The 13,060-nt window shown below is 28.2% G+C and overlaps 1 protein-coding gene and 1 long non-coding RNA gene across 8 annotated transcripts in view; both read right to left on the bottom strand.

Moving 5' to 3' along the window:
• Nucleotides 1-13,060, bottom strand: part of LOC130666494 (oxysterol-binding protein-related protein 9) — a 42,128-nt gene that overhangs the window by 14,337 nt on the left and 14,731 nt on the right. For 2 of the 7 annotated variants that reach the window (XM_057467532.1, XM_057467533.1), the window contains exons 3-5: nt 2,803-3,030; nt 437-518; nt 269-358 (exon numbers count right to left, since the gene is read on the bottom strand). In XM_057467532.1, the coding sequence (XP_057323515.1) occupies nt 269-358; nt 437-518; nt 2,803-3,030 (400 nt within the window). The remainder of the gene's footprint in view (nt 1-268; nt 359-436; nt 519-2,802; nt 3,031-13,060) is intronic. The other 5 variants (XM_057467534.1, XM_057467535.1, XM_057467536.1 and 2 more) reach the window with 5 other exon arrangements.
• Nucleotides 7,089-10,699, bottom strand: LOC130666496 (uncharacterized). The gene is made up of 3 exons (XR_008989686.1): nt 10,338-10,699; nt 8,134-8,163; nt 7,089-7,262 (listed from the first exon to the last, which is right to left on the bottom strand). It is a non-coding gene; the product is annotated as an uncharacterized LOC130666496 (long non-coding RNA).

Genomic DNA, 13,060 nt, shown 5'->3' with positions numbered 1-13,060 from the left:
GCTCAGTTCCAAAAAATTTTTTTATCATTAAAACTGCCGATTTTCATCATTTTTACGGTTTTTCGAAGTTTTCTCGAAATTTCGAGGGTGCAGGGGTCAAACTGACCTCGAATTCGGATTCAGCGGACCAAAATACGTACTCGTAGGTAGGTCCGGTCAAATGCACATTCTACTTAATTTTTTTGTGTGCCGGTGTAATTAATAATTAATCAGAAGAAAATAAATAAAAGAATGAAATCAAACATATTATAATACATAAATTACAAACCATTAGGAAGATTCGAAGCTCTGGGTTCAAGACATTCTGAACCTAATTCGATGCCTATTTGTACGACAGATTCTGGTTCTCCTGCTGGAACTTATAACAAAGTAATTAGTGTTAATATAATGGTGACATATAATCAATTTAACTTTGCATCATATCAAACAAAATTACCATGCGCAGAAGTTGTGAAAATACATGTGTCATTAATATTAGAAGGTCCTTTATAAATACCATTAACTGGAATAGCTGTATTCTGAAATAATTTCGATAAATGTTAATTATATGTCAGTTTTTACATAGTGAAATTATACTAAAAAAAAAAAAAGAAATTGATTGCCAGTAAATTTAAAGTAGTTTAGCACCCACAACTTTCAAACTTGACTCTCACTCTTACTTAAACCCGGATTATAAATAAACCCGGTATGAAAAACTGGCCCTAATACACATTGATTTTATTATAATAACCCGAGTCAAAATTAAAAAAGTAGTTTGAGCCTCAAAAGCCTCAGTTCTTTTGATGTTGGACTCGCCGCAGAATGTTATATGTTATTTAAGTCCTCGATACCCTAAAAGTAGCGTATGGAGGAGTAAATTACCTTTTTAAAAAGATGTTTTAACCCTACAAGGCCTACCATACTTTTGATCCGTAACTTCGAATGAGCTCAATTCTTTAGCATAATATTATTATTATAGTAATAGCTGCGTTCTAAGTATGTAAAAATTAGGGTGATCCAAAAAATATCAAATTTTTTTTTTTCTTCCAAACAGGTTCAAAAGTTTCATTTAGATAAAAAAAGACGCCTGTGAAAATTAGAGCTCTTAATATTAACATTAAGAGGTTCCTCATCGCACTTTTCTATTTTCCATAAGAATAACATGGGAAAAATTTTTTTTACGTCTTCTGATTTTTATAAGTAGCTAACGATGCGTCATAGGAATAATTGGCAGGCATATTTTTGTAGGGAATTGAATGCTCTACAAAAAAAGATTCTTATCATTTTTTGAGGAATCTATTTGTTCAAAAGTTATTTGAGGTTGAAGTCGAATTCATATTAAATTTTGAGATTTTCTACTTTTCCGGCGAAACTATCAGACTTATTACAAAATATCATCGGACCTTTTTTGTAGACAATTTTATTTCCTAGAAGTTATTTCCAATAAAGTTTTTTCGAATTCCGCATTGTTTTCTAGTGATTTTTATTTTAATGTCATGCTCATAAAAAAATAGTCTTCTGATCGATTTTAAGAGCTTGACATTAAAATAAAAATCACTAGAAAACAATGCGGAATTCGAAAAAACTTTGTTAGAAATAACTTTTAGGGAATAAAATTGTCTACAAAAAAGGTCTGATGATATTTTGTAATAAGTCTGGTAGTTTCGCCGGAAAAGTAGAAAATCTCAAAATTTAATATGAATTCGACTTCAACCTCAAATAACTTTTGAACAAATAGATTCCTCAAAAAATGATAAGAATCTTTTTTTGTAGAGCATTCAATTCCCTACAAAAATATGTCTACTAATTATTCCTATGACGCATCGTTAGCTACTTATAAAAATCAGAAGACGTAAAAAAAATTGTTCCCATGTTATTCTTATGGGAAATAGAAAAGTGCGATGAGGAACCTCTTAATGTTAATATTAAGAGCTCTAATTTTCACAGGCGTCTTTTTTTATCTAAATGAAACTTTTGAACCTGTTTGGAAGAAAAAAAAAAAGTTTGTTATTTTTTGGATCACCCTAGTAAAGATATTTCCAACTGATCGTGAGCGTCCCAGTAGCAGCGCGGCAGTGGTTGGGCTTCATATTCGTAAGGTCGTGGTTTCGAATCCCGGCGGCAGCCGGTTAGTTTTCAGCAGTTTTTTTCAAATTCTTTGGCAGTTTTCGTTTTCCAATACATCGTTTGTATTAATTGTTCACATAAAGTAATTAATTAATCATATATTAACAAGTCAAAAGCTCTAATTATTCAATTCGAATTTCGAATAACTTTGTACTATTCTATTTGAATGCCTACTCGTATAACTTTAGCTATTATTATTAATATTTTAAATTTTATTATTTTCATTCTTACGACAAAACATTTATTACTAAGAAATTATTTTTTAAATTTTTAAATATCAAATTTTCTTCGATCATGGCGGACATTTCTAATTAGTGACCCCCTTTTCCCTTCTGTTTCCTTACCAATTGTACGCGATCCGATGAAAGTCTTTCTCAATCTATAAATTTAGGCTCTAGAGGCTTATTTTACCTTTTTAAAAAGATGATTTGAACCTAAACTTGGTAAAAGTGGACAAAGTTACCACGTTTAGGTTCAAATTACTTTTTTAATGCATGGATTTTCATATTCTAAGAAGATGATTTTAACCTCCTTACCCTCGTGTAGGATTTGGAGGCTCAAATCACTTTTTTAATTTTGACTCGGGTCAACACAGTCTAATATAGTTATACATTTATCATTCAATAGATCAATTTTTTTTTAACCACGGATATAAGTGGAATTTTGAACTTAGTTTATTATTAAAATATTATGTACCTTTGCAATTTGAAGTTGTACAATAGTATGTTTAATAGAATTGAGCACAGCGTTAGCATTGACTAAAATAGTAGCATATTTTTGCTCTTTGTCGTCTTTTTCATTCTCATTATTTAGCTTGCTTTCTATTAATGCTATTTGATCAATAAGCAATTGTAAAAATGCATCAGCTTCAGTCACTTTTCGGTCAAAATCATGCTTTGATAATGAACTTTTCGGATCCCACCGCTAGTAAAACAAAAAGTGTATCACGTTAATTCATTAGACATTTCAGATATAAAAAAAATTCATAGTTAATTAAAAAGTTGCAATTGTCATTGCAGCAAAGCACCAATTTTATGATGTACTATTACGAATCAGAGATTTTTACTGTGATCAATATATACGTGGTTTTATTTATAGCATTATTATACACACAGTAAAAAATATTGTGTTAAAATCAACATAATCTATGTGTTAAAAACGGTCCATACAATATTTGTGTTATTTCTTAACACAGACTATTTATGTTGAATTTTAACACAAACTTTGTGTTATAATTTCAACACAAAATTCGGGTAATAGGAGAAGAGAATTCAACACTTTTCGAATAACAGTGACAACCCAAAAAAAAAGTGTTAACTTTTACATTTTATTTTTGTACTATGAATATTTAATAAATATAATTTATGTAAGTATTATTTTGAGCTTATCAACAGTAACAATAAATATTACTTAACATTTAACTATTTATTGATAGCCAACAATGTTTTTATCAGAGTCAAGATTAGAAAAAAATCACGTGATATTGCAGATCAGTTGTAAATAGTAAATCAATTCGTTTCTTTTAAAAAAAATTAAAAACATATTTTTATTTTGCGAAAAAATAATTTTAATATTATATGAAATAATTCGAGATTATATATGACTTAATATTTTTTATTAGAATGAAAAATTACAATTTTTAGTTAAATGGTAAATTTAATATATTAATAATTAAAATTCCAAGTTAGATTTACATTTATAAATTATTGATCCCGGGAAAAAATGATCAGACCTGACCATGCCTGTTCATGTATGATCAGGCCTGAAATTAGACCTGATCATGCCTGTTCATGTATGATTAGGCCTGAAATTAGACATGATCAGGCCTGATCAGACCTGTCCATGCCTGTTCATGTCTGAAGCGTTGAATACACTCAGGCCTGATCATGCCTGTTCATGTCTGAAGCGTTAAATACAGTCAGGTCTGATCATGCCTGTTCATACCTGTCCATGCCTGTTCATGTCTGTTCATGTCTGAAGCGTTGAATACACTCAGGCCTGACCATGCCTGTTCATGTATGATCAGGCCCGAAATTAGACCTGTTCATACCTGTCCATGCCTGGTCATGTCTGAAGCGTTGAATACGCTCATGCCTGATCATACCTGTCCATGCCTGGTCATGTCTGTTCATGCCTGTTCATACCTGTCCATGCCTGTTCATGCCTGGTCATATATGTTCATGTCTGTTCATGTCTGCTAATAGATCTAAAATTTTGTTGACCAAGAATCTATCACGTATAAAATTTTTATTACTTGAAGTTTATACGAAACTTACTTTTCAACTAAATCTCTTAGGTCAGTGGGTAGCGAGTTAGACTATCGAGCGCAAGGTCCACGGTTCAAATCCTGCACACGCCCGAATTTTTTATTTTTTTTATTTTTATAGCAATAATTATATACATGTATAATTGAATACAGTTATACATAATTATATATAATTATATAGGGCCATTTTTTATATATAATTTTTTTACCCGGATGGGCATGAACAGACATGAACATACCTGATCAGACCTGAACATGCCTGATCAGGCCTGGTCAGGCATGGTCATTTTTCATGTCTGATCAGGCCTGAAGACTCATGCCTGTTCATGTCTGATCAGGTCTGATCATTTTTTCCCGGGATTTCACTTTGATTTTTCGAATAATTCCTCCGGGATTATCGATTGAGTTTTCAACATAAATTTTGTGATAATTTTAAAGTAACACTTAATAAATGTTGATAATTTTAATCTTTGTACTAATTAACACCTTTCAAATGTTAAATTGTAGATCGATTTAAAATTTTAAAGTAACACACACATATGTGTTGATTTAACACGAAATAATCAGCATAAAAAATTAAACACGGACCGTTGTTTAACGCAGTCACACAATATTTTTTACTGTGCAGTATTCACAGTAAAAAGGATTCGTCAGTGTAAAAAAAGCGCGTGCTAAAAATTAAAGTGTTAAATTTTTAACACTTTTGTGTGTAACTTCACCACACTTTATCTTGTTTGACCAGTTTCAATCGCGATTGATTTGTTAGCATACAAACATGTTATTTTCCACGAAAGTGACACTTTTTGAATGTTACTCTCGGACCAATACACACACAGTAAAAAATATTGTGTATTTGTGTCAAAAACGGTTTGTGTTAAAACTGTAGTGTGTTAAACTAACACAAAGTTTGTGTCACTTTATTTTGTAACATAAAAAATGTGTTATACACTCTATATTAACACATTTTGTGTGTTACTGTGGAATTAACACAAAGTTTGTGTCAAAATCTCCATAAATATAACATTAACTTTGTGTTAACAGTGCGTCGGTTCTTTACTTGATAAAGTTATTTAATCTAAAAATTAACAATAAAGTGAGTTTATAATACGAACACAAAAATTGATGTAATCAACGGTGAGTCATTATTTATTTATTATTGAAATTTTTGAATACTGTAGATAACCTTTCTTTCTTCTAAGATAGCCTTAAAATTTGTTTTTATAAAATAAAGTACTCAAAATAGCAGATATTAAAAAAATATTCTCTGTAAAATTTGTGATTATTATAAATAAAAATTTCTGAATTTGTTAACTGCTGGTTATTGATTTTTTTTTTATTAATTTTTTTTTTTCTTCTATACCAAGTATGCAATATTTCAATTTATTTTGACGTAAGTTTTATTTTTTTTTAAATGAGTGGTAATTCATCTAACATTGAAAATTTTGATGTAAATCGAAATCAAAAAGTGACTGTCATGTTTATTCTGGAGTCGAATAACACTAAAGTTTGGGCCAAACTAAATTTGCCGGTTACGTTTAACGACTTTGTTTTAAAAGGTTAATCTTCATTTTCAGAAACTTTCAAATTTCAATTTTAATCGTCTATTATATTATAAAGTTATTGTTCATTGCAGCTCACGAGGTATTCCCGAACTTGAATAATTTGGATTTTTTCTTTGTCGATTCAAACGACGCTAGACTAGATGCGATCCTCGTACTACGTTCTTACCAGTACTAAAAGTTGGGATCTGCATAGGTTTAATGAAGATCACTCTATTATTATAACTAATTATTTCTTATAATCTAATGTGAAAATATAATAAATATTATTGAATAATAAAGACAATTATATTTTTTAATTTGCTGCTTCATTTCTAAAACCTATAATTTGTTTTATGGTTTAATTATTTAAAATTTTACCTATAATTATTTACATTCGGTAACTATTGATTCATTAAAATTTAGATAATAAAAAAAAAAAGTTTTAATAAATATTATCAACTGCAGTTGAGGAAATAAATAAAATTATTTAACATTTATTTTGTGTTAAAATCAACACTTAGAAAGTGTAAGATTCTTTGCGCCCTCTTGTGGCGATATTTTAACATAATCTTTGTGTTAAAAAGGGGTTACACAAAGTTTGTGTCGAAATTTCAACACAAATTTTGTGTCAACCGTTTTTAACACACAAACTGTGTTGATTTTACACAATATTTTTTACTGCGCAATATATCCTTGATTAAGAACTCTAATTTGAAATGATTTATACAATCTAAATTATTTCGTACTGTATCATATCATAAAATTATAATTTGAAATAGTTCAAAATAATTCAAAATTTTCAACTTCGAATTATTTTAAATTATAAAATTATAATTTGAAATAATCCACAATAATTGCAATGTTGTTTTCTCATTCAATTTAATTAAAAATTATTTGAAAGTTAAAATCATGTCAAATAACTTTGAATAACCCGAGAAACTAAAAATTTCGATATTATTTCCTCATTGAAATTAATTTAAAATAACTCGACAAGTCAAATCATCTTAAATCATTCCAAATTAGATTTCTCAATCAGGGACGTTAAAAATACTTTCGACCATTGTAAAAAAATTCTTGGAAAGCTAAAAATAAAAACGACGCTTTTTAAATAGAAACTTAACATAAAATTCATGTTACAGTCGAATCGCGTTATAAGTCCGCCTACAGGGGTGTAGGGGAATGTAATTCTAAGAATTCCTGTATACCCACTTCGGTTCAGCCGTTGAACGCCGTCACTCACACTTCCCCTACTTTGCAAGCGTGTGAGTGTGTACATGATTATTTACGTAGTCACAGAGGGGGAATATCTTCCAAGAAATATAAGTCGGCGGACTTATAACACGACTGGACTGTAAATAACACAAAGAATGTGTTAAATTTACATCAGCTACATGTTTCGAATATTGCCTCTGTTGTTTTTGTTGCAAAAAAATTTGGCGTTATGAAATGAAAACAAAAATTTTCTTAAGACTACACGGAACGAATTTTTGTATGAATATTGCCATGTCGTTTATTCTAAAAATGACTCTAAATCAAGTAATCTTGGGCCATTACGACTTTATACTTTCGAATTACGAAATTTTGATCTTTCAGGGAGTAAAAATCAGTCAGATTAATTTTTACTCACAATTACGAGTGAACGTTACCCCTGGCGGCTGTCTAAATAAATTCTCTCTAATTCAACTTTTACTCGTAGGTTATGATAAAAAGTTAATAATTCAGTTTATAAAATTTATATTGAATTAAAATAAAAATTACAATTACTAGCCCAAAATTTCTATAAAAAATCTAAAACAATCTTATTGCATTAGAATATGACTTAAAATAAACATTTTGAAAACAAAAAAAATTACAAGTATTGTGTTGAAAAAGAAAAGATACAAATTTTTTTTTATTTTGAAATAAAGATTAAGTTATAGTGAGATAAAGAGATCGTCTTTTTTCCAAGCAAACGTTTGTGTGCGTAACATGTAAGTTGTCGCGAGCAAAATAAAAGACATTTAATCGAAGCCGATATTAACCGAAGATTAACGAAGACTACTGAATTATTACTCTGCAGTTTAGAGTAAAAAATACTTCAATAGATTCGAAATTTTATTCGAACTACAAGTAATTTTTCATCATAAAATCAATAGGTTTAAAGAAATGGTATATTGGGGAATAAAAGTTAATACACGTAGAATAAAAATTGGTAGATTCAGATAAAATATTCATACTAACCGATTAAATATGGGATCCCAACAGAGCAGGCTTGCAAATAATTTAATTAATAAAAATTACAATTATTATTAAAAAAAAAATTAATAATTAAAATGATTTGGATTATTAATTTTTTTGAAAATGGAAAATAAAAGTCATTTTAATTGTTATTTAAAAAAAAATGGTTAATGTAAATTATATTAATTAATTATTTTGTCCAAAATTGTTAATTGACACGATTTAAATGATAATTTTTTTCAAAAATGGTTAATTAAAATACTTTTAATTAACCATTTTTGAAAAAATGTATAATGACAGTATTTCAATTTTGAATTTTTTGAAAAATGGGTAGTTCAAAGTATTTCAATTTTAAATTTTTTGAAAAATAAGTAATTAAAATTATTTTGAGTTTCAATTTTTTGAAAAATAAGTAATTAAAACTGTTTTAATTATTAATTTTACAAAAAATGGATAATAAAAAGTATTTTAATTCTTAATAGTTTGGAAAATGGATAATTAAAAGTATTGTAATTTATTAGTTTTGAAAGGACGAATCGTTCAACTATTCATTATAATACAATATTTATTATTTAATAGAAAAAGAAACACACTTAATTTTTTTTGAAATCAATAATTAACATATAAAACATTTTCTAAATTAATTTTTTTTTATTTTTAAACAAATTCAAGAAATAAATAGATATATATATAATGGAATTACAAGTTTTTAAAACAAATGAACTCAGAGATAAGTCTTCCTCGTGTTCTGTGGTGAAAATTTTTCAATCAAAAAAATTAAAATTGTGATTATTAAAAAAATGAATAATTCAAATGATTTGCATTTTTCATTTTTCATTAAATGGATAATTATAAGTATTTTTATTTTTAATTTAAAAAAAAATGGATTAAAGAAACTTTTTTTATTTTTTATTTCTCAAAAAATGGATAATGGAAAAGATTTAATTAATCCATTTCTTAAAAAATGGATAATGGAAAAAATTTAATTAATTCATTTTTTAAAAAATGGTAAATGTACGTTCTTTTAATTTTTAATTAAATTAAAAATGACTAATGTATCTTATAATTTTTTAATTTGAAGAGAAATGGATAATTATTATCTGATCAAATACTAAATTATGAAAAAATAATAATTAAAGTAATTTTAAATTAAACATTTAATTTCAATTAATTAATTATATCGAAAATGCATTTTAAAAAAAATGCATTTTTTGCAACCCTGCAACAGAGTATAAAATCACAGAATTATACCACTTTATCTGCTGTTAAAAAATTACTGACTAGTAGAGTAAAATATAGTCTAGTAAAATTAATATTTCAACGAAAAATATTAAAAGTTGAAATAAAAAATACTAATTTTTTGGAATGGCCCAGGATTACTCGAAATTGCAAAGTAATTTTCATCAAAAAATTCCTTCCGTGTAGAAATCATTTCTTGGCACAAGAGAATTTATCTCGCCTGAAAAATTATTTCTTGGCTCAAGAAAATTTTTTTCTGGCCCCAAGAAAATTTTCGTTTTCGATTCATAATGCAAAAAAATTTCTTGGGGTGAGTAAAAATTTTTTTCACCAAGAAATCCTTTTTTTTCTGTGAACCTTCAGTATTGTAATGTCCGGCTGGCATATTTTTTTTGTGTCGATTGATCATTGAATGAATTTACATTTATGTCAAGCTATATCTATGAAAATAATAATACTAATAATAACATATAATAATGTACAACAATATGCATATATATTATTAGTCTTATTATTACTATTATGGTTAAAATTATAACTATAGAATCATTTGAGGCAAGTGTGCGCTGTGGGTAAGTGTGCGCAAACCCATTCATTTTGGACTTAAATGCATGGGTTTGCGCACACTTACCCACTGCACACACTTGCCTTACATGACTCTATATTTGAAAAAACAATCTCCTGCAGTTGCTTCATTGATTTAAAGTTTAAATTAAATAAAGTTAAAAATACTTTTAAGATGTGTCGAAGTAACAAAAAAACAAATGATTAGATCAACATCACTTTTCAGGTGTTGCAAAATAATATCTAAGTGTGTAAAATTTATGGTTAAATCGTCGAAAATTTTTACATTTATGAGAGTTACTTTTTCTACACAAACGACGTATGTTAAAATAACATACAAGAAAGTGTAAACTGTTCGTTTCATACAAGTTTTCACTGTGTAAGATTATGTTTTTGTTTCTTACCCGCCGAGTCTTACAAAACTTTAAAAAACAAATTTATTAGATCGTAGAGTATTTTACACTAGGTAACACTAGAAAACTAGTGGGAACAAAAAATCCAATACGAGAATTCAACCTCTCTACAGACGACGACGACGTTTTGACAACAGACGACTATTTTCACTGTTTTCAGAATAATGTTCGTCCGTGGGCGCGCACGCGCGGGTATATGTGTGTGGGTATGAATATTCCATAAATTTCTAATTTATCCGATTTATGAATTATTTGGTTATCAAGGGCTCGCTGACCACAAAAACTGATTTACATTCGAGATCAATCGAGCACGTGAATTTTATATGAACCAGGGAATATAAAAAAATGTTTTTTTTTTACAATAAATCATTTGATCACAGAGAAAAATGAGACATAAGTCAATGACTCAAATGAACATATGCAGTTTTAGTTTTACAGAAATAATTTTTTTAAATTTTTTATTTAAAATTCGCGCTTTTTTGCGAAATTAATTTCAAATATTGTTTTATTGCTGACTGTTATATGACTAATTAAAATGTTTAAATTTATTATAATTTTTTGTAATTTCTAAGTCTCAGAGTTCAAATACATATTTAACACTTCATTTTATCAGTGTAATAAATGATTTGAGTGGAAACATTTAAAAAAACAATAATTTTATAAGTTTTTTTCCGTTTGGTTGAGTAATTTTTTTAAGTAGTTTCAGTTAAAAAATTAAATTTTTCTTGTTGGAATCTTTTTCAAAAACGCTAACATTACTGTATTCAATTATTTATTTATTATTTTAATGTCAAGCTTTTCCAAAAAAAATGTTTTTTGTGTTTCCTGAAAAATTTTGTTTTCTTGACTGATGGGGTTTCTTAAATAAACGATTCAAACAGGTCACGATTTTTTTTTAAATCGATCAGAACACTACTTTTTTAAGAGCTTGAAATTAAAATGAAAATAACTAGAAAAAAATGCGGAATTTGAAAAAACTTTACTGATAATAATTTGTAGAGAATAAAATTGTCAACAAAAAAGACTCTGTAACATTTTGTGATAAGTCTGATAGTTTCGCCGGAAAAGTAAAAAGATCTCCGACTTTACTTCGAGCTCTAATAACTTTTGAACAGATGGATTTATCAAAAAATGATAAGAGACCTTTTTTGTACAGCGTTCAATTTCCTACAAAAATATGTATTAGTTTATTCGATCTATTGATTTGTTAACGAGTTAACAATACTCAAAGTTAAAAAAAAAAATTTCCCGTGTTATTTAAGGGGGGGGGGGGGGTAGGGTTTTAAAGGCGAAAAAAAAGCATATTTTTGTGATTTTTTCCCGGCGAGATGAGTAATATAATTTCATAAAACTTAATCACATATTATTGTACAACTTTTAAAGAATATTAGAAAAAATTTTCAACGAAAAATATTGATTAATAAGCTGGTGACGTTGAATCTCCGGAGGCGCCTCGAAAAAAAAGTCGTTTTGCGGTGAACATCATAACTCGTTACCGGATCATCGGAAAAAAAAAAATTGATATGCATTTTAAAGTTGATGTATTTCTCGAGGTAACCACGAAGAATTTTTTTTTTTTTTTTTTTCGATTTTTTGCAGCACTTGGAAGTGAAAAACGCGATTTTAGCTAAAAAAATCGCGGTTAATTTGTTATTAAAAAATAGAAAAAAATGAAAAACAAAAAAAAACTCTTCGTAGTTACCTGTTGATTTATGTGAAGAAGTAATGTTCAAATTTTCAAAGGGATCGGTTCAGTACATTTTGAGTTATGATGTTCACGGACTTTAAAAATAACGTTTTCGGGAAAATCCATTTAAAGTTTTTTATTCGTGAAAATTTGAAATAAACTATCAATCAAAGAATATGAATTTTTATACTTATATTGAGTCATCAGTTTACATCCTTTAAAAGACACACAGCCGGAGAAAGGAATTCGGAAGAACAAAGAAAATTGCAGCTGATTTCTACTAGGGGTATGTAGGGGCAGGTCGGGCAGGTATAAGAATCAGATATACCGGCCGGTCATTTGAAACGCTGTAACTCCGTTAGTTTTACTCGGATTGATTTAAAATTTGTACACAATATTCTTGACATATTGTTCATTCAGAAAAAAAAATAAAAAAAAAACTTTTTTTTAATAATTTTAAAACCCTACCCCCCCCCCCCCCCCTTAAATGGGAAATCAAATTTTTCAATGAGCTAGGTCTGTAATCGACATAGTTTTTTTTCTTGTGCGAAAATTATTTTTTTGTGTTGAACTATGATTTTTTCCACATGCACTTATAAAAAAAGTGTTGCTCTGACATGACGCACCCTAATGTTTATATAGGAATCTAAACTTGGTTACCACATGGATTTTTGCATGGTTTGGATTCCTGTGGGATATCATTGTAAAAATCTACATAGGAATCCAAACTAGATATCTATATAGAGTTAGGATAGTGTGGATTCCCATGGAAAACCACGTAAGTATCTATCTAGGAATCTATATTGGATTCCTATCGGAAACCATACGAAAACGCCATATATGGGAATTTAAGCTGGATTCCAATGTGGATTTTTTTGATGGGGCTATTAAAAAATAGTTGGATATTAAATAATAATTGTTGTCACTATTGATAAGCTCGAAATAATACTTATGCACGGAAAGAAAATTTCACTAAAATTTACGGTGTTAAAATCGTAATCGTGGACTATACTTTCATTAGCGTCAA

Source organism: Microplitis mediator, chromosome 4 (assembly GCF_029852145.1).
Source record: "Microplitis mediator isolate UGA2020A chromosome 4, iyMicMedi2.1, whole genome shotgun sequence".
In the NCBI taxonomy this organism is placed as follows: Eukaryota; Metazoa; Arthropoda; class Insecta; order Hymenoptera; family Braconidae; genus Microplitis; species Microplitis mediator.
The sequence above is the reverse complement of the archived record's forward strand: the minus strand, read 5'-3'. Positions and strand labels throughout refer to the sequence as shown.